The sequence below is a fragment of the Carassius carassius genome, chromosome 29 (genome assembly GCF_963082965.1).
Source record: "Carassius carassius chromosome 29, fCarCar2.1, whole genome shotgun sequence".
NCBI lineage: Eukaryota > Metazoa > Chordata > Actinopteri > Cypriniformes > Cyprinidae > Carassius > Carassius carassius.
Window position 1 is genome coordinate 6,377,628 of NC_081783.1, and position 21,980 is coordinate 6,399,607.

General features: G+C 36.7%; 2 protein-coding genes across 3 annotated transcripts; both read right to left on the minus strand.

Annotated features, from left to right (window-relative positions):
- Positions 1-817: 817 nt before the first annotated feature.
- Positions 818-13,022, minus strand: efemp2a (EGF containing fibulin extracellular matrix protein 2a). The gene is made up of 11 exons (XM_059515577.1): positions 12,793-13,022; positions 8,271-8,535; positions 8,048-8,096; positions 7,297-7,509; positions 6,687-6,809; positions 5,097-5,213; positions 3,430-3,549; positions 3,191-3,310; positions 2,929-3,052; positions 2,177-2,372; positions 818-1,721 (listed from the first exon to the last, which is right to left on the minus strand). Exons 2-11 carry the CDS (start codon positions 8,364-8,366, stop codon positions 1,560-1,562), a joined length of 1,320 nt encoding a protein of 439 aa, XP_059371560.1. The 5' UTR covers positions 8,367-8,535; positions 12,793-13,022; the 3' UTR covers positions 818-1,559.
- Positions 13,023-14,962: 1,940 nt separating this feature from the next.
- fibpa (fibroblast growth factor (acidic) intracellular binding protein a) lies at positions 14,963-21,931 on the minus strand. Of its 2 annotated transcripts, none has more exons than XM_059516674.1 (11): positions 21,802-21,931; positions 20,350-20,447; positions 20,065-20,263; positions 19,852-19,978; positions 17,748-17,848; positions 17,350-17,483; positions 16,743-16,851; positions 16,544-16,607; positions 16,382-16,468; positions 16,205-16,302; positions 14,963-15,444 (listed from the first exon to the last, which is right to left on the minus strand). In XM_059516674.1, exons 2-11 carry the CDS (start codon positions 20,432-20,434, stop codon positions 15,375-15,377), a joined length of 1,074 nt encoding a protein of 357 aa, XP_059372657.1. In that variant the 5' UTR covers positions 20,435-20,447; positions 21,802-21,931; the 3' UTR covers positions 14,963-15,374. The 2 variants fall into 2 exon arrangements, with proteins under 2 accessions (XP_059372657.1, XP_059372656.1); XM_059516673.1 differs by lacking the exon at positions 21,802-21,931 and adding an exon at positions 20,607-20,885.
- Between the last annotated feature and the right edge of the window lie 49 nt (positions 21,932-21,980).

Genomic DNA, 21,980 nt, shown 5'->3' on the forward strand with positions numbered 1-21,980 from the left:
TATTATAAATTGCCCTTTTATTACAAAAGAAAACCATTTTAATTCAGATATTCTATAATTCTAATTAAAATTATGTACTGTAATTATCTTGTAATTATGTGTCTACTAAAAGTGAAATTTCAGTTAAAAGGTGACCATTTTTAATTAAAATACATTATATTATTTAAAATTAATAAAAATATGCATTTTAACTTTTAATTTTTGCAAAATAAAATATGAAAAAGAACACTTCCTTCACACAATCATGTACTGTAAATCTTGTGACATCATTTCCCCATTAGCCTCAAGTACAATAACTCCATTATGATTCAGGCCACTGCAATTCCATTCAGAGAAGGTTACGTTTCCATTCTGAAAATTCAGAAATAACCCTCTTTCTGCCAGTATTGGACGTGGTTTAGATCCAGAAAGCTCTATTAACCTGCATCTGTGATTCAGTCGAACTAACTTCGTATTGATCAGAAAAGGCTGAGTTCTGGAATAGCGTGTTCTACTTTACTAAATAAAATGTCACTATCTTGCACTAAATATTTTCCATAAATGGCTCAGACAAGAAGCTGTAGATAATACTGAATATACAATGTTTTCGGTGCTCTAAATCAGCTCTATCTCTTTTCAGGCTTGTGCTAATGAGGCTGCAGAGAGGCGGACAGCTGCTCAGTAGGGTTCCAGTCTATCCCATGGTTAGATGAGTCAAGAGATCGCAAGGGTGGGTGGAAGGGTTAAGCAGGGCACGTGAGGGAGACTTTCCATTAGGCGGAAGAGGATGCATAGCAGAAAAATGCCAAGAAAACATCCCAGCGGGAAGGTAAACATATGGAGTTCTGGAGCCAGAATTGTATATTTATTACAGTAATAAATCCAGAATCGAAATACAACAACGGCAGCATGGTAGAAAAAAAACTACACAAAGTAACATGAGCATTATTGATGGTGGTGTGGTAGAGGTTTGGAATGACTGAGTGGTTACTGAATGACAACAATGAATAAAAACAATACTGAACTCAGAGATGGATTATACATAGTGGAAAATTAAAAGAGGCTTTTTGACACTTAAGAACATACAGAGAAACTTTTTACAGCCTTGATATTGTTATTGCTACATTGATTTGAATAGGAGGGATTAATTATTATTGCTGACTTCTGAACTGGAAGAGCGAACCAGTGGAAAGAGTCTGCAGAGTTGCAGCCCTCATCCTGAGAAAGAGGCTATTTTTAGAAATGACAGAAGATAGTTTACATTGGTTGTACAGCAGGTTTGGAGTCATAGTGCAGCTAGTAACTTTGCTACTTTCTATATCTCACAATATAGTGAGTTGTTATCTTGTCAACATCTTGTCCTTAAAATATAGTGCCTGTCTCTAATTGCCTTTTTATTATTTATGATGTAGAGGTTGTATAAGTTGGTACATCTCTCGTGAAAATGACTTTTGTACAATCTTGGAAAAAGGTCTGTCAGCTGCCAGACATATTCAGCTCATAAGCCCTCCTTGTTGGATGAATCAATCAGTGCTTCCACTCTTCCACCCCCTTTTTCCCTCTCTGGACATCTCTCTCAGCTAAAAGGCATGAGGCCCAACATAAATGGTCAAGCGCAGGACAGAACTGGTCTGGTAGCTCACGAGCGGGTTCACAGAAACCATCTCCAGATCCAGCACGTACTCTCTGGGGCCGTTCACGGCGCGGGCGAGAACAAGCATGGCGCTGATGTTATTGATTTGCTGAGGAAACAGATATGACAGGCACACGATTCAAAATTGATAAGTTTGGGGTTGGTAGCATTTTAAGAAATTAAGTCTCATTGCTCACCAAGGGTGCATTTATTTGATCAAAAATGTTTTTGTTTTTTTCTGGAATCCTTTGAACTTTTTAAACAATGTCACTTTTAATCAATTTAATGCATCCTTGCCGAAAAGTATTAATTAATAATAAAAAAAAACTTATTGACCCCACACCCAGAACTTTAGTGTTTATATTTATGATAATATTTTGACAATGTGGTAAGAAAAAATCAACTGTATTCAAGATGTGAATTTAGCTATTTTTGAGGGTGTACTGGAAAACATGACAAAATAATTGCAAAAATTACTGTATGTCAGTTTTCAGTATAATAAAAATATACACCAAATTAAGTTATTCTTTCAGAATATGCAGTTAAATCAAATTTTTTAAGTACCCTGATGTAAAAGTCTCCATTGTCATCTCCAGAGCGGATGCGGAAGGTGTTGTAAGCTCCAGGTAAGACGCTGGTGGCCTGGATCTGAAAAATATCTGAAGGGACAGAGCGCTCGGACGTGATGCTCATGTAGCGATGCACGATGGAGTAGGGCATGTCTCGACAGCCAGGCTTTGTGATAGGACATGTACAGCGACTGAATAAAGAGAGAAAATTACATCAGTTAGGACAGACCTCAGCTAAATTTTTCAGCACTAAATCTAAGTGAAAAGAATCAATACACTTTTACAGGACTGGACTGATTTAGAATTTTTGACATGGCTTAAACAGAACTGCACTTAAATTATTGGAATAAAACTGATACATAAACTTAAAAGTATCCACTAGGTCAGGTTTTTGCATGACTTATAACTGTACCAAATTATACAAGTATGTCCAGAAAATTGGCTTAAAATTTCAGATACCATCATTCTAGCCAGATATTTCTTCAGAAATGCCTGACCACCTGTTATTCATTTAAAGCTTGTGGAAGTGCAGATTCTGTTGAGACATGCTCGGAGGCACAGACTGAAGAACTGGTCTCAGATATGGGAAAATAAATAAACCATGTTAGATATGTCTCAATAGGCACTACTGATGAAGAATAGACAATTAATAGGGAGGAAAATATCTCAGAAGTTTTGATGCAAAACTGTGTGTGAACGGAATAGCCTGCAAATGCTTCTTGTGGTATTTTCAAATCGTTTACTCACTCAGACACTTGTACGTAAGGTTCCTGACAGCTTCTGTTGTTAACACATTTGTGACCTCCATGAATGTTCACACAGGTCTGTCCATCAGAGCACTGATGAGCTCCTGTCTCACATTCATTTATGTCTAGATTCAAAGAAAGAAAGAATCTCTTATTTAATAATATTTAATAAATCAAAAAAGATTAAAAATCTTATTTAATAAATAAGAGTCTCTTATTTGCCCTATTAGTGAATTTGAAGTGAGTAAAAAAATGAGGTGAACCTTGGCAGAGGCGCGTGCCCAGAAGCTGATATCCTTCAGGACAGACACAGGAGAATTTGCCATGCTCATTAACACACTGATACTGGCACAGGTAACTGGAGTAGCTGCACTCGTCTATGTCTGAGGACAGAGAATGAATATGATCAGTTGCTGCAGTTGTAACATGCATAAATATTTTTCACAAATATGCATATTTATTTTAGTTTTTCCACATTTGTTTGTGTTTGCTCTTAGCTTACCATTGCAGGAAAAGCCATCTGGCCCCAGCTCATAACCCTGCTCACAACGACACAGGAACGTCCCATAAGTGTTATAACACCTCTGACTGCAGGGGGCCCCCATGCCACACTCATCAACATCTGAGTGCAACAGACAGGATTGTAATTGAAAATACTAAGCATAAGGCAAAAAGTGAAGGATGTAAATAATTATGTAAAATAGATACTTTATGAGCAGGAATGGCTATTATTGTTGACATAAATCAATTTTTAATAATTTTAGGTGGCTACTTAAGCAAAATCAAAAACTCAATGCTTTTGTTTTAGGCATACCTTAGAGGAAGTGCAGTTTAATTTTAGTGCATCCAATTAATCAAGTTTGTCTTAATGCACATTTATGGTGTTACTGTGTACAGTTCATCAGTGCATGGTACTTTACAGAAAAATATCATCCTAATTAACTGAAATTAAAATAATTAAAGTAATGGTTTATCCAAAAGTTTTCTGAGAACTTCTTGCTCAAAAAAAAAACATATTTTGTGTATGTATATATATATATATATATATATATATATATATATATATATATATATATATATATATATATATATATGCTTTTTATTTATCTGGAATCCTTTGAACTTTTTAAATAATGTCACTTTTAATCAATTTAATGCATCTTTGCCGAAAAGTATTAATTAATATTAAATAAATAAATAAACTTATTGACCCCACACCCAGAACATTAGTGTTTATATTTAAGATGATATTTTGCCAATGGGGTAAGAAAAAATCTACTTTATTCAAGATGTGAATTTAGCTATTTTTGATTGTGTACTGGAAAACATGACAAAATAATTGCAAAATTACTGTACGTCAGTTTTCAGTATAATAAGAATATACACCAAATTAAGTTATTCTTTCAGAATATGCAGTAAGTGAAATAATTTTTAAAGTACCCTGATGTAAAAGTCTCCATTGTCATCTCCAGAGCGGATGCAGAAGGTGTTGTTCAAAAAATAAAAAATAAATAAATACACGTTTTGATTGACTACTGTGATGTTTTTATCAGCTGTTTGGACTCTCATTCTGATGGCATCCATTCACTTCAAAGGATCCATTGGTGAGAAAGTGATGTAATGCTAAATTTCTCTAAATCTGTTGTGATGAAGAAATAAACTCCTCTATAACTTGTATGGCCTGAAGTTGAGTATATTTTTAGCCTATTTAAATTTTAGGATGAACTATTCCTTTAATTAGAATTTCAAAAAGGCTATTTTGACAATACTTCAACAAACTGGAATTCATCTCGTTTCTCATGTAGCACTCGCTTTCCATGACCCAATCAATTCCTGATGGATAAAATAAAATCCTGTCCTACTTTATTTTTCATATTGAATATATTATTTCACTTGGAAACACGTCCAGTTACAAAAGCTAAGTGTGCTGCAAACAACAATTCACACTGACTTTAATGTCTCGATTTCTCGTTTTCCAATATGCACAAAGTGCTCTTTTACTGGTTAATATTTTGGCTTTTACTCAAAGAAAAATAGGTGTAGGATGGAGTTGTGTAAGTACGTGGGTTTGGATTCCAAGTGCTTGTGTGTGTGTGTGTGGGGTGGGTTGGCCTATGACTCAGGGTATGGCAAAACGGGGCGTGGGAGTGAGCGTGTGGGTTGGCTTACCAATACAGGAGCGATTGTTGCCAGCCAGCTGGAAACCAGGCTCACACTGGCAGGAGAATGAGCCAGGGACATTAACACAGCGATGTTGACAGTAGCGGTACCGGCACTCGTCAATGTCTGAAAAGTATTCAAACATAAAATTAGATCACATATAAATCAATTTTATTCCTCATTGGTATGACTGAACAGACATTGATAGATGATCTTGCCATTTAATATCATTTAAGGTACAATATACTCATAAAATGCAATCCTCTCTGGAACTTAACCCTGGCAACAACTTGTTTCAAAGGTGTTAACTAATACTATTTATAGATATTTAATATTAAGATAATATTTCTAAATTATAATTAACATAATTAAGATAATATAATTTTATATGAGATAAAAGATCATATTTAAAAGCATAGTTCACCCAAAAATCCTTGTGTCATTCCAAACCCGTAAAACCTTTGTTCATCTTTTAGAACACAAATTAATTTATTTTTGATTAAATCTGATCAAAAACAGCAAGGGTCCTACCATGGTCAAGGCCCAGAAAGGTAGTAAGGACATCGATAAAATAATCCATGTGACATCCATGGTTCAACAGTAATTTTATGAAGCTATGAGAATTCTTTTTGTGCGAAAATAAAACAAAAGTAACATCTTTATTCAACAATTCTTCTCCTCCAATTCCACCATTATGGAGTGTACCATGATGCATGCGCATTGCTTTCCTCTGCATATAAACAAGTCTCACTTGGTCTGGGAATATTTCAGTTACATTGCTCTCTATGGAGTGACAGAAAGCTCATGGATTTTATTACAATTTCTTAATTTTTGTTCTGAAGATGAACGAAGGTCATACGGTTTTGAAACAACATGAGGGTGTGTAATTAATGACAGAATTGTCATTTTTGGGTGAACTATCCCTTTAAAGATATATAAGCTCTTGTCAAGAAATTACTTTGCAGGTATACTGGAGCTCACTTTATTAACTAATTTTACCCACAAACATTACTTAATATTGAAATTGTACCAAATTCAAACTTTAAAACAATAGTTCACCCAAAATGAAAGTCTGTCAACATTTACACCTTCATGCCCTCAACACTGATGAGATGCATTGTGGTTTCAACATATTTGCATGTAAATGAACCAGCTTCAATTTTGTGAGTCTGTTCCTCACATAAATCAATCGTATGGCTTCACATGACTTGCATTTTAAGAATATGGATAACTGAGCAGGTGATGGACCACACTAACTTCCATAGTATGGATAAAAATACTATGGAAGTCAATGCATGGCTGTTTGGATACACACATTATTCAAAGTATCTTCTTTTGTATTCAGCAGGAAAAAAACTCATACAGGTTACAAACAACTTGAGGCTGAGTAAATGATGAGAGAATTTTTGGGTAAATTACCCCTTTAAGCGTACTTCTTTTTCACAAGGGAAGGTTTGGAACAACCCAAGTATAAATAAAATGAGTATAAATAAACATGACATGAGTATAAATACAAATCCATCTTTGTGATGGATTTTTGGAGAGATTAAATATGTTGTGGGTTTGCTACAAAATTACACAGCAATTTTCATTTCTCACCAATGCATTCTGTTCCCACTTTGCGATACCCATCTGGACACTGGCAGGAGAAGGAGCCTTCTGTATTGAAACACTGTTGACTGGGCTGGCAGTCATGACTGTCCTGTTCACACTCATCCACATCTGTTTTTGTGAGACAGAATCGTGAAAATTTATAGTGGACACATCTCTGGTTCAGTTTTTATCTTTCTTTGTCTTCTCAGTTTTGGCACTGGAGCTCATGGGAAAGCTGTGTCTACATCAGTAACATTATCTTTATTTGTTTCCTCTTGACGGTAGACGACAGCTGGGATGCCTCAGTCTTAGTAAATTCCTCGACCCCCTGCAGACCAGCCCCCTGCCAAGACTTCAGCATGACTCCCACAGTTGTCTGAGCGCAAAAACTAGCTGACCATTTCCCCTGACCACCTGTTCCTGTCTGAGTCATTCAAACACTAACAATCAAAACTAAAACACTGCATGCAATAATCCCCCTTTAATCATCCCGTTCACTGATAAAGCTGATTTCCATTTTGATCCGGACACACATGACATGACTCAGTGACCTTGTATAATGGCTACTGTTTACAACGCTGATTCCTGCAAACACGGATTCCTATCACACACTCACCCACGCAGCTGTCTCCCTGTGGCTCAAAACCCAGAGGGCAGGGGTTGAATGGCTCACTGGCTGTGTTCTCCAGGCTGGGGTGGATCTGGTTGGGGGGTTCAGGGGCAGGGATGACCGAGGCAGAGCGAGGAAGGCACAGGTAGCCCCCATAGTGGTTAAAGCACTTCATCTCTCCCTTACAGGCCTCTGGGATTGTCTCACATTCATTTATATCTGCAGACACACATTACAGGCAGGTGTTTGTGGGTAAAAAGCACACTATATGATAATAGTTACATAACAGTTACAAGACACATACATAAATTATACAGTAGCATTGCAACAGTCGTTTAAAATGAGGTTTCTGTATGTCAAATTGTTACTTTAAATAAATAATATTAAACATTACTGTAAACTACACTAAAATTATTTTCTGTTATGTTCACAAAGGTGTCAAAAATACGGCAAAAACATTCTTGTTATGAAATATAATTTCAACTGAAGCTTAGATACCTTTTGTCGAGATTCCTTCATATACCTATAGTTTTTTTATTACATATTTTAATTATGCATTAAGTATATTTTGTGTGTGTGTGTGTGTGTGTGTGTATGTATACTTATCCAAAACTCCTTATCTGTGTGATTTAACTATTGTCTGTATTTGATGATTTGTTTTAAAGAAAAGTGAACTTGTACAGATATCCTGGTCAGGGTATTAGATTGTGTTGAACTCTGCATAAGGACCTTTTTAATTGGATGTTTTGTGTTTTACCTTTGCAGTGTTGAGTCTGTGAATCCCAGTGATATCCATCTGTACATTCCTATAGGGGAATTAAAGAAGCACACTTAAAGTAGAAATTAAACTATATAGCATAGTTACACATTGTGTGTGAATATAAGATATAAAGATATAGTAACGCAACATATATTATGAAGATATATTTTAAAGATAGAAAAGGGAGGGAGAAAGACGGGGAGGTTTTGTTCCTCCTTACCGTGTAGGTGTCAGTTTCTGTGGGTGGCTGTGAAATAGCGCGGTGGAGAAACACAGAGATGCACATACAAAAGACCAAAACACACCCGGGCCGCATCCTCACACACACTACACGATCTGATGAGCACAGGCAGAAAAACCCCTCCAAGAGCGTTGACTAAAGAGAAATCAGACAGACATGCACTCTCTCACACACACATACACACTCTCTGATAGAGTATCTGGTGTGGATTAGATGAAGCTGCGATGAAGTTACACTGAGCAATCTGTGGATGAGAAACAAAACAACTTTAGCTTTACACATCACTGTTTGAACACATATAAGTGACCCCACTATAGTCATATCTAAAAATCAAAACTGATGTCTGTGGTTTATTGCAACTTTATTACGTGTATAGGCCTAATGTAGTGTCAGGGCCTCTAATAGCAATCCACATGACCGCTAAAATTGCTTGAGTACCAGACTCCCCCTGGTGGTTGTATTATAAATGCAACAAAATCAAAAAGACTTAAACATAATCTCAGACTTGAATAGCACTGAATTTTTAATTATTGTGTATCACTCTTTTTTTATGATACTTGCATTATGGTATGCATTGTGAGATAAACAGAGAGAATAAGACTTTTAAATAGGCCCTTTGCCTATTCTTAAAAGTAATGTTGTACAATGAATTTATCAGAGTATACTTTTTTGGAACTTTAACATATATACTATGATATGCTAATCTAGTTGTCTAATAAATCTGTCACTGCGTATTACAAATATTGATTCTGACAAGTTCCTAAAAGTCCCTTTGGATTACGTAATTTTATCAGACCGTATAGCTTGTGTAGTCTGTGAAAACAAACTTCCTCGCTCTTTCTGAGGACAATAAAGAATGAATCTGAATCTGATAACACTTATAACTTACAATAAGGTTCAATTTGTTGATTTTTGTTAATATATGCAGTATAATGAACTAACAACGGTTCAACTGTATCATTTTACGGAATTTATAAATATAGACATATTATTGTTAATTGTTCATCCAGTACTTTTTTGTTAGTTTCGATTGCTCCTTTCTTTATTCAAAAACCCCAAGAGCAATTATTAACTGTAATTATTAAATATTAACTGTAATTTATATGAAACATTTCTGGCATTTCACTAACGTCAAGGTTTCACACAGACCTATTAAACACAACTCTATTTTCCTGGCCTTCTTTTCTGTAAATCCAGACATACATTGATATTGACTGTGCACACAAACACAAGATGCTGCAACATGACAGAGTCCAACAGTAGCTCTATTCTGAAAATGCAAAGAGTCCAGTCCAAAAGTATTGTCATGTTTACTCAGTGTGACAAACAGCCAACCACAGGGTGACGTGTAAATCTGCACATTCTATCCCCGCTGCATCAGCCTCCAGATAGAAATGTTGCTTTTCCTCCCAAACCACATGAAATGATTTAAGCCACTTAGTAGCCACTGTACAAGAAACACTTGCGACTTCACACGCAAACAAACTGAAATGCTGTGACAAAACAAACATGCTCGCAAATCTCTCATCTGTGTGATTTACCCGCTCCTTCTGACTGACCTATGTGCTACTTATGGTTTAAATAGCAACCCGCAAAATCTCAAAGCAAGCTGTTCCTGTGGTGTTGCACTGGACTGGGAAAAACCTGAAATCAACCACCATAAACAAACTCGAGGCCAGCGAGAGCAGGGTCCAGTCGCTTGGCCGGAGTGTGAGCAGTGTGGAGGCGTGGGTAATATCGTCTGCCATCATGTCTGAGTGGCACTTGACCTTCTGGAATGCCAGCGGAGAGGATGTGGGCAGCGCTCTGACTAACGGTCAGCCGGACACTTGCTGTGTTTCTCACAGTATCACATTCCCAGGAAAACCCCCCAAGGTTCGCTGGAAAGGTCAAAGTGCGGTTACCCAGAATGCCTCCTTTTGTATAAGCCTTTTTTTTTTACAATTTTCTGTAGAAGATGTGTCATCATTATATGGCTTCTTATGAAGCAAAATGGATAAATGTGGGGCACTTCAGATGGGAATAGGCATGCGACTGTTTGCTTAACATTTGGTTGGCTGGTAGTCCCTTGACTTTTGTAAAGTCTGCATTGATTATATGACCGCAAATAACACAAGTAATAAAGACTGGACTTCATGGGCAGACCACACACATGTAAGGACAAACGCTCTCCTCCTACCTCTCGTTCACCCTTGTAAACACACTCACACTAGTCCAGTGTCATGTCTATGGTTAACTCTGCGTGCTCAGCTGGGCATTAAACTCATGGTGGGCAAAGCACTCAGGCATTAAACTTTGCTGGTCAGTGCACTTATAATTTTATGAATACGACCTCCTCTCCTCCCACCTGTGCAAACCTAAGTGGGGTTTTTATGCCAGGACCCCCATGGCTGTACTGGTAACAAAGACGGCATAGACACATGAATTCATTGTGGTAAATGAATTGGACACTCAATTAAGCCACTATTTAAAATGTTTGAAAGTCAGCATTAGATACAACATATCAGTAACACTTATGTTTAGGGACAAGTTCTCACTATTAAATAGTTGATAGCATGCAGCATATTGGCTGTTTATTACTACTTTTAAGCACATTTAAATGGCTTATTCTGCATAATCGTATTTTGGATTCCTTAATCTTATACAATACCTAAACTTAACAACTACCTTACTAATTGTTAATAAACAGCAAATTATGAGTCTACTGAGGCAAAAGATGTAGTTGGTTAATAGTGAATATTGGTTTATCACAATAACTGTACAATTTATATCATTAAACAGCAGTTACTGAAGTTTTTTAAGGGACTCAATTGTTTTTATTTTGGCTGCAGTATTATACAGATACTGAAATTTATCTTCAAATATTGATTTACCACAACTAGAAACAAGTACACTAAGTGTTCAAACATTTGGGGTTTGACTATTAAAAGGGTCTTACTAGTATGCACCAAGGGTGCATTTATTTGAACGGTTATGAAACAATTATTATTACAATTAGGTTTTCTATTTTATGTAATTTATTCCTATTTAAAAGCTTAATTTTCAGCATCATTACTCCAGTCTTCAGAGTGATTCTTCAGAAATAATTCTGATATGCTGATTTGCTGCTCCAGAAATGTATCTTATCACTATCTTATCACTATCAAAATTTAAAACAGTTGTGCTTCTTAATGTTTTTGAAAAGCATAACTTTTTTTCAGGATTCTTTGACAAATATAATGTTCAAAATGAACATCGTTTATTTGAAAACTAAAAATTTTTTTGTAACAACTTTTGATAAATTTAATGCACCCTTGCTGAATAGAATTTTTCATTTTTATTAAGACTTTTGAACGGTAGTCTATATATTATAAAAGTTCTAGACAAGATCCTTGGTGGCCATCAGTGATGCTCGCTACTTCCCCGTTGCTTACTTTAGCAACCCTGAGAAGACAAATTAATATTTCCAAATACCAAAAATAGAAAGCTAATGTGGCTACAACAGAGGGCCCCAGTCTGATTTACTTGACTCCCTGTCACACTCATTGCCTTTATATGAATGCTCAAGCCAGCATCCATCCATATAAAATAAAACATCTAACATAAGTAATTAGCAGAATATATAAACAAATGTGACGTAACAGCAGTGGCCTGTGTAAGTACAGTAAAGCAGTGTTCCCTGTTCTGATGTCACATAGCCATTTTAATTGAGCCTACATTCTTATAACAACACCCGTGCTTCCAAAACAATTTTGTTATAAATACACGAACCACAAATTCCCAGACTTTTGTGTGTCCTCAGAAACCTTTGAGAGTCTGTGCGTAATTTTCCCATTCTGCTGTGTCCTTCACATCATATCAGCTCATATAAACAGACAGGAGTTTGAATGAATCAGCTTTTTGTCTTTAAAAATAGAAACATTATCTAAACAAAGTCACCCATTTTACGCTTGCGGGGCTCATATAACAACGTACAGTCAATGGCATTAATCTGGTTGTGAAACAGAGGTTGGAAAAGAGATTGGAAAGTTTTGCAACACTACAGACGTGTAGAGATGTTTAAAACCATCATGATGGTTGAGTAATAAATGTTAAAACTAAACGCAACAACATTTTTTGCTGAAGCATGCAAGTTGGTAGATGTACTGTAATAAGATAATACGATCTTCACCAGTACGTATGGTAGGAGAAGTGGAATCTGTTGGATAATGTGATTGATTGTTCTCTCTCTAGTGTGCTGTCTGTAGTCGTGGATGTTTGGAAGAGAGCTGGAGAGTGAGTGTGACGTGTGCAGCCTTGCAAACTGGCCAGTTGAAATTTTCCTTAGTTTGCCCTTTATCGCTTTCTCCTTCTGCCACACTGTCTGTGACATAACTTCAATTCAGCCTGACGCTTCTGCTTTACTTAGATGAGGAGATCCACGATGGTCCAAAGACCCCATGCAAACAACAGCTACTGGAGTACAATGACGTTATATTTCAGTGCAATAGTAGATTTTCTTTCGCAAACGTGCTATACTCACAGGCCAGGCTTTCTTCTTGCTGTGTTCTTGAATGAAGTGCTTTTTCTTCTTTTCTTCCGGTGGATCCCTCTCTAGTCTGTTTCAGTGCAGTGGTGGCACGTCTTCTCTTCTATCCTCACTCCTCAGCCTGACAGAGTGAGTGTGGAGACAGACAGCTGGACTGTGAATGTATGCAAGGGAGGGAAAGACGGAAGAGAGGAGAGAGGGACAGCCCATTCTGACCCCCATACAGCCCCCCTACACGGCCATCCTCCGCCCCCAGACCCCCCTCGTCTGACCCCCCAGGATGAAAATTCCTGGTCTGCGGCCCAAATTCCAAAATTCCAAATGCGTCCAGCTCAACGACAGAACAACAGCATACAGATTCACACACACACATGCAGCCAACCCCCCTCCATACACGCATATGAACCAGCCACACACACACACACACACACAGGCAGAGACCCCACCTGGTTTCATTTAAACTCGCCCCCCACAGCCTGCAACTTTCTTTCTCTTTTCCCCTCCATCCCTCCCATCTTTTTTGGTCTCTTGCTCTCTCTATTCCTTTCATTCGGCTGGATATTTATAGCTTGGGAGAAGCTGGTGGAATGCAGACAAAAATTAGAGAGCAAACTAGAAAGAGAAAGAGAGAGAGGAGGCAAGGGTAGAGTGAAAGAAGGGAGGATAGGACGCACGTCTGCTTGGAAAAGTTGTTTGCTTTTTTTGCTGTGTCTAAATATTGAAATTGGAGGTACTCACAGGCTGATATTACTAAAAATGAGAGGCAATGGAAAGACTCACATTCTTACTGCTAGTACACTTTTAATTTACATGCTCAATAGAGCATGAATTAGAAATTTGGGTCTATTTACATGCTTAAGTACTTGTCAGTGTTGACAAAATTCACTTTTAGCAGATATACATATATGAAATTACATATTAATTACTGCATTACACAGATTTTTTTTGTCCAATCAGATGTTCTCCAAATATAAGATACCGCACATTTTCAAGTTTATGGGAGCTTTTGAGTCACAAGTACCAAAGAAATGTGCCTTACGTGTTACTACAATGTTGAAAATCATTTTAGAATTCCCCCAAATGTTGTCCCAACTAGCCAAAATCTGGGCTAAGAGTTTCATATTAAGCAATATTATTACTGCTGTTAAAGGAGTATTGCTTTGCTGACATTAAACTGTTTTTTCACTACTGTTAGTTATGTTTTGTAAAAGGATGAGCTCTTAACATCACAACATCATTTTTGAGGCTTGTGTATCAAGTTTGTGTCACCTTTTAAAACGTTATTGCAGATATGTTTGCTTTGTAAGATGACTGTTCTTTCAAAAAACAAACACATAAACCATGTATACAGTATATATAAAACCATATAAAATTTCTTGTTACTAATTGTATTTTGCTAAACAATAAATCTGTAGTTGCCTACACAGAATTACTGGAAGACTCAAATGAATGACAATCGTTGGAACCCTTATTTTTAAGAGTGTAATACTGAATTCAGAATAGCAACTAACATACTATTTATTTTGGCAGAAGTCATAATAGTATGCTAATATAGCTTTTATATTTATATCAGGGACATACAGTATCCTTTGCTTAATTGAGGCCTTTAACTTACTTGCGCATTCCTGATGTTAGAGGCATCACATTCAAGCTTCATCAAATTATACAAAGAAATAAACATTGTTTTGCTCTGCAATTGACAAAAGGGTAAACAAATCTGTTTGCCATTACTCTTGTACCAAAACACCTTTAGAGTAACGCGGTAGGCCTGACAGCTGTCATTACATACTATTATTGCAAAAACACACATGTACATTGTGCCACCAAGGTCTGACAAATTGTGGCCCCCTACTGCTTTCCCGGGCCCCAGCGGGGCCCACACACAGACCTCACACCCATCATGCACCCACTTACTCTAGTCAAGCCAGAGGGGTCAGGAGTTTCTGGACCATAAAGACACACATGTAAGTCACAACATCCTTTGGACTGTTAGCATGTTATTTACCATTAAGACCCCCAAATTATGTCAATCAAAACAAGTATGATCAGTGCGTAGCCTTGTTCTGAACCTCCATCATTACCAAATATACAGTTATTTTTCTGTGTGTTTGTTAAATGGGAAAACCCACAAAGGAGAGTTAATGAAAACACAATGCAGACAGTGTCTGAGGAAATCATGCTGTGTTTATTTACAAGTCCTACAGTTCTGGAGGCCAAGGAGTGAAAGAATGAAGCAGGGGTAGAGGGAGGTGAAGAGATGGACAGCTGGTAGGGGGACATATTTGGGAAAGGATTAAAAAAAGTAGATGATAAACTGAAAAAAAAAAAATTAACATCAGGCCAAATAATCATCAGATGCATGACTGCAAGAAGATGAGATATCATTAAGATTAACTGTTCTTGTGGCTCAGTGGTAGAGCGTTGTGTTAGCAGCACAAAAGGTCATGGGTTTGATTCCCAGGGAACACACATACTGGTAAAATAATAAATGTATAACATGAATGCACGGTATGTCGCTTTGGATAAAAGCATCTCCTAAATGCATAAATGTAAGGGAGAGAAATGGAGATTCTTCTTTAGTCGTGGTACAGTCTAAGGATGCAACTTTTGATAACTCCCATGTACCTGGTCCAGACAGCATGGTGCCTGAGGAAAAAAAGAGGAAGAGAGGTTTAAAAACGTGTCAGTTTTTTCAGCTTATAAACTGACATTTAAAATGTTTATTTTGATGTGAAATTCTCTTCATAAACACTACAATTGAAAATTTTGTGGTCAGTAAGATGATTATTACTTTATTTTTACCCAAAGTCACAGTAAAGAGTTAATAAATGCTTAATAAAACATAATGTTCTTTTGAACTTTCAATTTGTCAAAGAATCCTGAAAAAATATATATACATCTCAGTTTCTTAAAGAATATTAAGCAGCACAACTGTTGTCAACAAACACTGATAATACGAAATGTTTCAAATCAGCATATTAGAACCATTTGAATGAATGAAAATATATATATATATAAAAGAGTCATTTTAAATTGTAATGAAATTTCACAATGTTATTGTTTTTATTGTATTTTTGATTAAATACATGCAGGTTGGTGAGAGTAAGAGGCTTCTTTTAAAAACATTTTAAAAATAGTGCACTTTGAGATGAATATATATTTTCCAAATGATTTGGAGTTTTGGGATTTTGTTTGGATAAACAGAAAACCACATTCCACAGTGGTTTAACCGCATAAATGACTGGACAGGAAACAGAGGTGACTACAGATTAAACCATGTGCATATGATACAGTGACCCCCACTGGTTGCAAAGAGAATTTCCTTTGAACACAGACCTCTTTATGCAGCAATTGTTCAAGAAAAAAATGACAGTACATACTGAACAACACACACAGTGAGACTTACTTGAAGGTGTCAAGGATATGTGCCGAGTTAGTATAATGAGTAAGGTAGAGGTTCATGTCTATTGATGTCCATTTGTCTGATCGACAAGGTTCGATAAACTGTAAAGAGAACAAGGAATTAATGCTTTGTGAGCATATCAGATCTGATAGATGCTTTTATTAAACTAAAAAAAGGTACCTTTTCAACAAGGTCGATGAAGAAATCACGAACATCTTTTGCGTTGATTAATTTGGCAGCGATATTTACAAGGCCCCTTGACAGATTCTTCAGCAAGAGATATTTTGAAGTCACGAATCGTGTAGAAAAACATTAATTTCACAAGAATATAAAACCTCTTACCTTAAAATTGGCTTCCATCTCATTGTAGACATTGGTTTTCCCCCGCAGAGCAGTGCACACTAAACTGAGTGGATGAGAGGTTTCATTATTCATACGGTTGAGACAGAGGGAGTAAGCATGAAGCATTAGGACATTTACAACAGCCCTCCTCAAACCCGCATCTCTCTTCTCCCTTTCCAAATCACTCGCTCACACACACCTTTTGTGTTGATCTAAGAGATCCTTATCTGTGATTAGAATTTTGAGGTCTTTGAGGTCTTGAAGGAATTCCTTATCCAGATCTACATCCATGTCCTCCATCAAGTTATCTAAAGGAGAGAAATGGTGGATTTTGAAAGAACAGACAAAGACATAAAAGGAGATCTTTTCTTCTATGTCAGTATTTTTCTAAACTACACAATTGGTCAGAATGACAGTGTCCATTAATAACCTCAGACTAGATGCTCAAGAACAAATGTCAAATGAATTCATAACATTAAGACGTTAATGTATCACTCTGAAGAGATTTGTTTTACAACAATGACCAGTTGACTGTATTTTCTCATATATTTAATATATGGCTACCTAAGAAATAAACAGATATGTAATTATTAATAATACAGTATAATTAATTATTATAATAATAAAATAACCTGAGTGGTACAAGAGACATAATTAAGTAATCAAAATGTAGGGAATGGGCTGCCTGGCATAACAGTCTTATAGTTTAGTGGCCATTATACAAACATATTTGACTATTAATCACCATGATTGACCAATTTCAAGTATTGCAGATGGCTGTGTGAGAGCTGTGTAACTGGTCTTACCCACAGCTCCTAGAGTCCAGTTGTTGATGAGCTGCCCAGCACAGAAGGCAAAGTCCTGGAAGGTTAGATACTGCAACTTTTTCTTCCCCGTCTCAAAACGATTATTGGCAAAGAACACTATTGCAGCATAGTCTCTGGAGGAGGAATTGGCAGGACCATTTAGTAAGAGAAGGTGAAAACGCACTAAATCAACACTGAAGCAACTGTTCATGGGATCTTGCATTCTCACAATTTTAATGAATATACAACTGGAAGAATGGATGCGTATAATGTAACAACCATTCCTTTTTTTGTTGTTGTTGTTTGGTTCCTTATTTTCTGAGCTCACTTCTACCAGATTTCTAGAATAATTAAAAAGGTTTAGAAAGAAGGAGCTTCTCAGAAAAAGACTTTCTCACCTGGCTAATTGATCAGGTAGCAGAAAGTGTTGCCGTATGTTTTCCACCAGGGGGCCTTTGAGTTCTTCCACCACTTTGAACACTCGTTTGAAGTTGTCAAACTGTGTTTAAGGAAATAGATACAAACATTTCATTTCCAAAGGGGTCTGGAAATGTATCCAAGCATAAATCTTAGCTACCAATAAGAAGTTTATAGTCTTAGGGTGTGTTTATACTTGGCAGGTTTAGTATGATTAACTGTACACTGGTGAGATTACTCTATTAAACCAAACAAGTACTTCCAAACAAACTCTTGTATGATTTGACTGATACATGATATATATGTTAAATGGACCAAAGACATCTAAACAAACCAAAATCAAGAAGTTATGTCTCAAGATGCGACCCTAAAAAGACAAAATGCTCAAGCCTGTTACAGTTCGGTACAGACAGCAGACAGCAGATCTCAATGTGTGCAACAGAATTTATAGATCTGTTTTGACTCCTTTACACATTTTATTAGCTGGTAAAAATACCACCACATGTACACATATACAACAACTGCATGTAGCCAAGTACATGGTTTCGGATGTTCGCTAAGTTCACAAAATATGTCATAAAATCTATCCAGGTTATGGCTCTATCCATTTGCCTTTGTTTTGTATCTTTAGGCTTGGTAATTAAAAAACGACAGCACAAAACGCTAAGCTAAACAGAAATTAAGCATTAGCTTAGTTCTGGCAGGTCACGTGAGTCAAAGTGAGTCAAGCTGATTCTCAGCTGATCACATCTACCTATAGGAATACGACACATGTCGTGGCATTCCTATATAAACTCTATTCAGTAGTATTCAGCAGCTTTTCAGCTTGCTCAGGAGCAAATTACCCTCCTCCATCCCCAGCTCCACCTTTCGCCACAGTCAAGACTTGGCTTTCTGATATTCCTTGCAAATCAAACTCCTTTATCTTGAATAAAGTGTTACACTTAAATATCATTAAATATCATTACAATGGTGTTTTGTATATTCAGAGTTGTTCACAGTGTTAAAGAGATGGATTCTCAAGCTTAACATGGCCAAAGTTTTAAAAAATGTTTTGGATGAATGACAGAGAATTTCTGTGTCGAAAATCTTACATCCGGGTTGGTACAAGTTTCGGCTGTTTTTTTCCGATCGTGGATCTAATGACGTAGACGATGGTGGAACTCCTTATATGACCATTTCTCTTGGAAAAGCGTGCCCGCGCACACGTCGACCAAAGGAGAGCTCACTTCATCTGGAAATCGTGGCAGCGCTGCATAGGATTTGTTCAAGAATATCTCCAAATAAGAGTGTTTTTGGATGCAAAGGAAAGTTTACCGTGTTCAGCTTCCCAAAAAACCCAGCGTTACATGAACACTGGATGCAGTTTGTTTTTCGGGTGCAGCAACGGAGTGTAGCAAGTGCATTTATGTGTTCTCGTCATTTCAGTGACAAATGTTTTATAAACAAGGCCCCGGTCGACGCTGGATTTGCACATCGTTTGCTATTAAAACATGGAGAGGTCCCAGTGATAAAAGACCCCATTCATGTAAGTACAACTGTGTCAGATTTCTGTCTTTTGTTGGAAATCAGCACATAAGTGAATATATGTTAATGGAAACAACACGAAACATCAGTATTATAGCTCCGCCCACGGCACGCCTCCAGGAGCTCAGCTTTTTCCGGAGAGAATCGGAAAGCTGTATTTTTCTTTTAGAAATATGATAAAACAAAAGACTTTTTGGCGATATGATGGATGCAGTACTACTCTATAGGTAATCAAAATTAAACTAATAAGATTAGGTGAAACCGTGTATGTTATGTACACTTTAAGTACATTAATGATATCTGCCTTGTTCTGTTCACCCCAGGGAGTTATTATTACTGGTCTTCCTACTCATTCATGACAGGCTGCATGGATGGGCAGTGAGTTTTTGCCCAGGAGAGACCAATATTGCCAAACCAAAGTTCATCCTGAGTATCGATCATTTTGATGATAGTGGTCCTGACAGACTTTTATGTATAATTTTCTTTTATGCACCAACAGAACAAGGAGAAACGAATTCAAAGTTTCAAAACATCCTTAAATGTAGTCCTTCAGCTCACCTGTCTTCTGCAGCTCTTCAATGTAATGCCTGTCTTTGTACTAACATCATCAAGGTCTTTTTTGGTTCCTTTGGAGAGCTTCTTTCCCAGAACCTCTCGAACAAACAAATCATCAAAAGCATAATACCTAGAAATACAAAAATGCAAATAAATATTTTAAATTGCATAATAACCCAAACAAATTAAACTAGCAAGACAAAAACCAGTGCATACCTTTCAATGAGCATGGCTTGTCTGTCTGGTGGTATCTGAAATAGCAGCTGATTGGCTAGTTTCGCCGGGTGGTGCAAAAGTCTCTCGCACATCTGGAAAGTCCTGTACTGGTCCATTGTGTCACTGAGCAGCACTTCTGCACTCGCCTCACACTCCTCCATCACACCTCCTTCTATCCGCACCTTCACTGCATCATTAACTATGAGGACGACCACATTGACAAATATATTATTAACTTCCTAACCAGATATTACAATACTCACAGTCTCATGGATAATACTCTACCTGTATATCCATTCAGCCATAGCTGATACACTTCTTTGTCCATTATGGTGGTGTTTCCAACAAATACATCCAACTCCACAGACATCTTGACATATAAACTGTGCAAAGTCACATGGTCACGGTTAATTAATACTAAACAGATGACTGTAACATTCAACGTTACTTAATGAGTTGCATGGAAAAACTGGTATTTAGATTCTAAATCTGTGAAACTAAAATCAATTACAAGACTGACAGAACGTACTACGCGGACTTACCAGACACAAGCGTGTTAACGCGACAGCTGGTTTTTAATCACACTCAGATGTAACAACATTAGCTCTTGTTTTGGTATGTCTAATTCCTTTCGACTTGACTAACGTTACTCGTCAAAAACATAAACTTATCTCATAGGTAAGCGTGCACGCTATTTAGAGATTATTAACACGAGCTGATCATACATGGGTAAGTGCTAACCATCACGTAAATATTCACCAAACTGTCACATCTAGCGACTACTTCACATCCATAGCAACAGCCCAGAAGTCGTGACTACTTCCGGGTGTGTGAGCCGCATTCATATTACGTCACTTTCACGTGACTGTATGATACTGTAGTTTCTGTTGACGATGGTTCGGGTATCATCATCAACAGCACTTTAAAAAATAAAAACAAAAATCCCACTAATATTTTTAAGAACATTGTGATATTTTAATCTCTGTAGAAGTGTATGCTAAAATATATAATCAAAGAATATACATTATAACATTATGTTTTTAATGTATAATTTATTACTTTATTTTAATTAATCTAATAGACCTGGTTGAAAACTGAGCCCACCATCAACTAAACCTATGTCTTATAGGCCTGGTTAAATAGTGCTGTTTGTGACTTTGATATAATAAAATGGGAATGCTTAAACATTCAAATTCAAAAAACATGAAAAGTTACATCAGCTGTAAAGTGAGATTGTGGATCATTTAATATATTCTACTTAAATGACTGTTAATAAAGTTTTTGATTGTGATAAAATTACAAATTAAATGCATTCAATGAAAGAATCCATAGTGATGGCTGCGGCCTCTTTGTGAAAGTAGGTTGTCCCGTTTAATTCCCGAGTTAAAACTGAGAAGTTAATGACATCACAATCCTGCCCTATTAGTTCTTTGTCATGAGCCATTTACTAGAAGGAAACTTCCCTGCCCTATAGCATACTGTCATGATACGAAACCATCTGGGTCAGAAGTGTCAAATTAACTAAACTACTTACTTTCACATAACCAAGTTCACTAGATAATTTTATTTCTTTATTTAGACTTGTACATTCATGTGCCAGGAAATAACATAAGATTTTACAAGATGATAAATTGTAACATATTCAATTATTATTTATAGTTTTAACATAGATTACAGTTTTAAGTAATTACAAGACATGCAACACATGTATTTTCTAAAAATCCTAAATGGACTTACCTGACACAAGAGTATTATTTATTGTTAGGTATGATGCATTTGATGATTTGATTGTTTGAGAGGTAGGCCTACTCTGCTGGCTCCAAATCTTGAAAAATATCACATTTGGATTAATTCATTTAGCAGACACTTTTATCCAAGAGACTTACAAATGAGAAATAAAACAAGTGATTCATCTT

What these genes read in the sequence shown, in the direction of transcription:
- efemp2a (XM_059515577.1), bottom strand. Translation starts at nt 8,366, where the DNA reads ATGCGGCCCGGGTGTGTTTTGGTCTTTTGTATGTGCATCTCTGTGTTT. An exon ending in ACAGGGAGACAGCTGCGTGG is followed by an intron (nt 6,810 to 7,296) that starts GTGAGTGTGTGA and finishes TCACAAAAACAG; the next exon opens with ATGTGGATGAGTGTGAACAG. An exon ending in ATGGAGACTTTTACATCAGG is followed by an intron (nt 1,722 to 2,176) that starts GTACTTAAAAAA and finishes CTGTTTCCTCAG; the next exon opens with CAAATCAATAACATCAGCGC.
- fibpa (XM_059516674.1), bottom strand. Translation starts at nt 20,434, where the DNA reads ATGTCTGTGGAGTTGGATGTATTTGTTGGAAACACCACCATAATGGAC. An exon ending in CTGGACTCTAGGAGCTGTGG is followed by an intron (nt 16,852 to 17,349) that starts GTAAGACCAGTT and finishes TCTCTCCTTTAG; the next exon opens with ATAACTTGATGGAGGACATG. An exon ending in CTCTTAGATCAACACAAAAG is followed by an intron (nt 16,608 to 16,742) that starts GTGTGTGTGAGC and finishes TCATCCACTCAG; the next exon opens with TTTAGTGTGCACTGCTCTGC.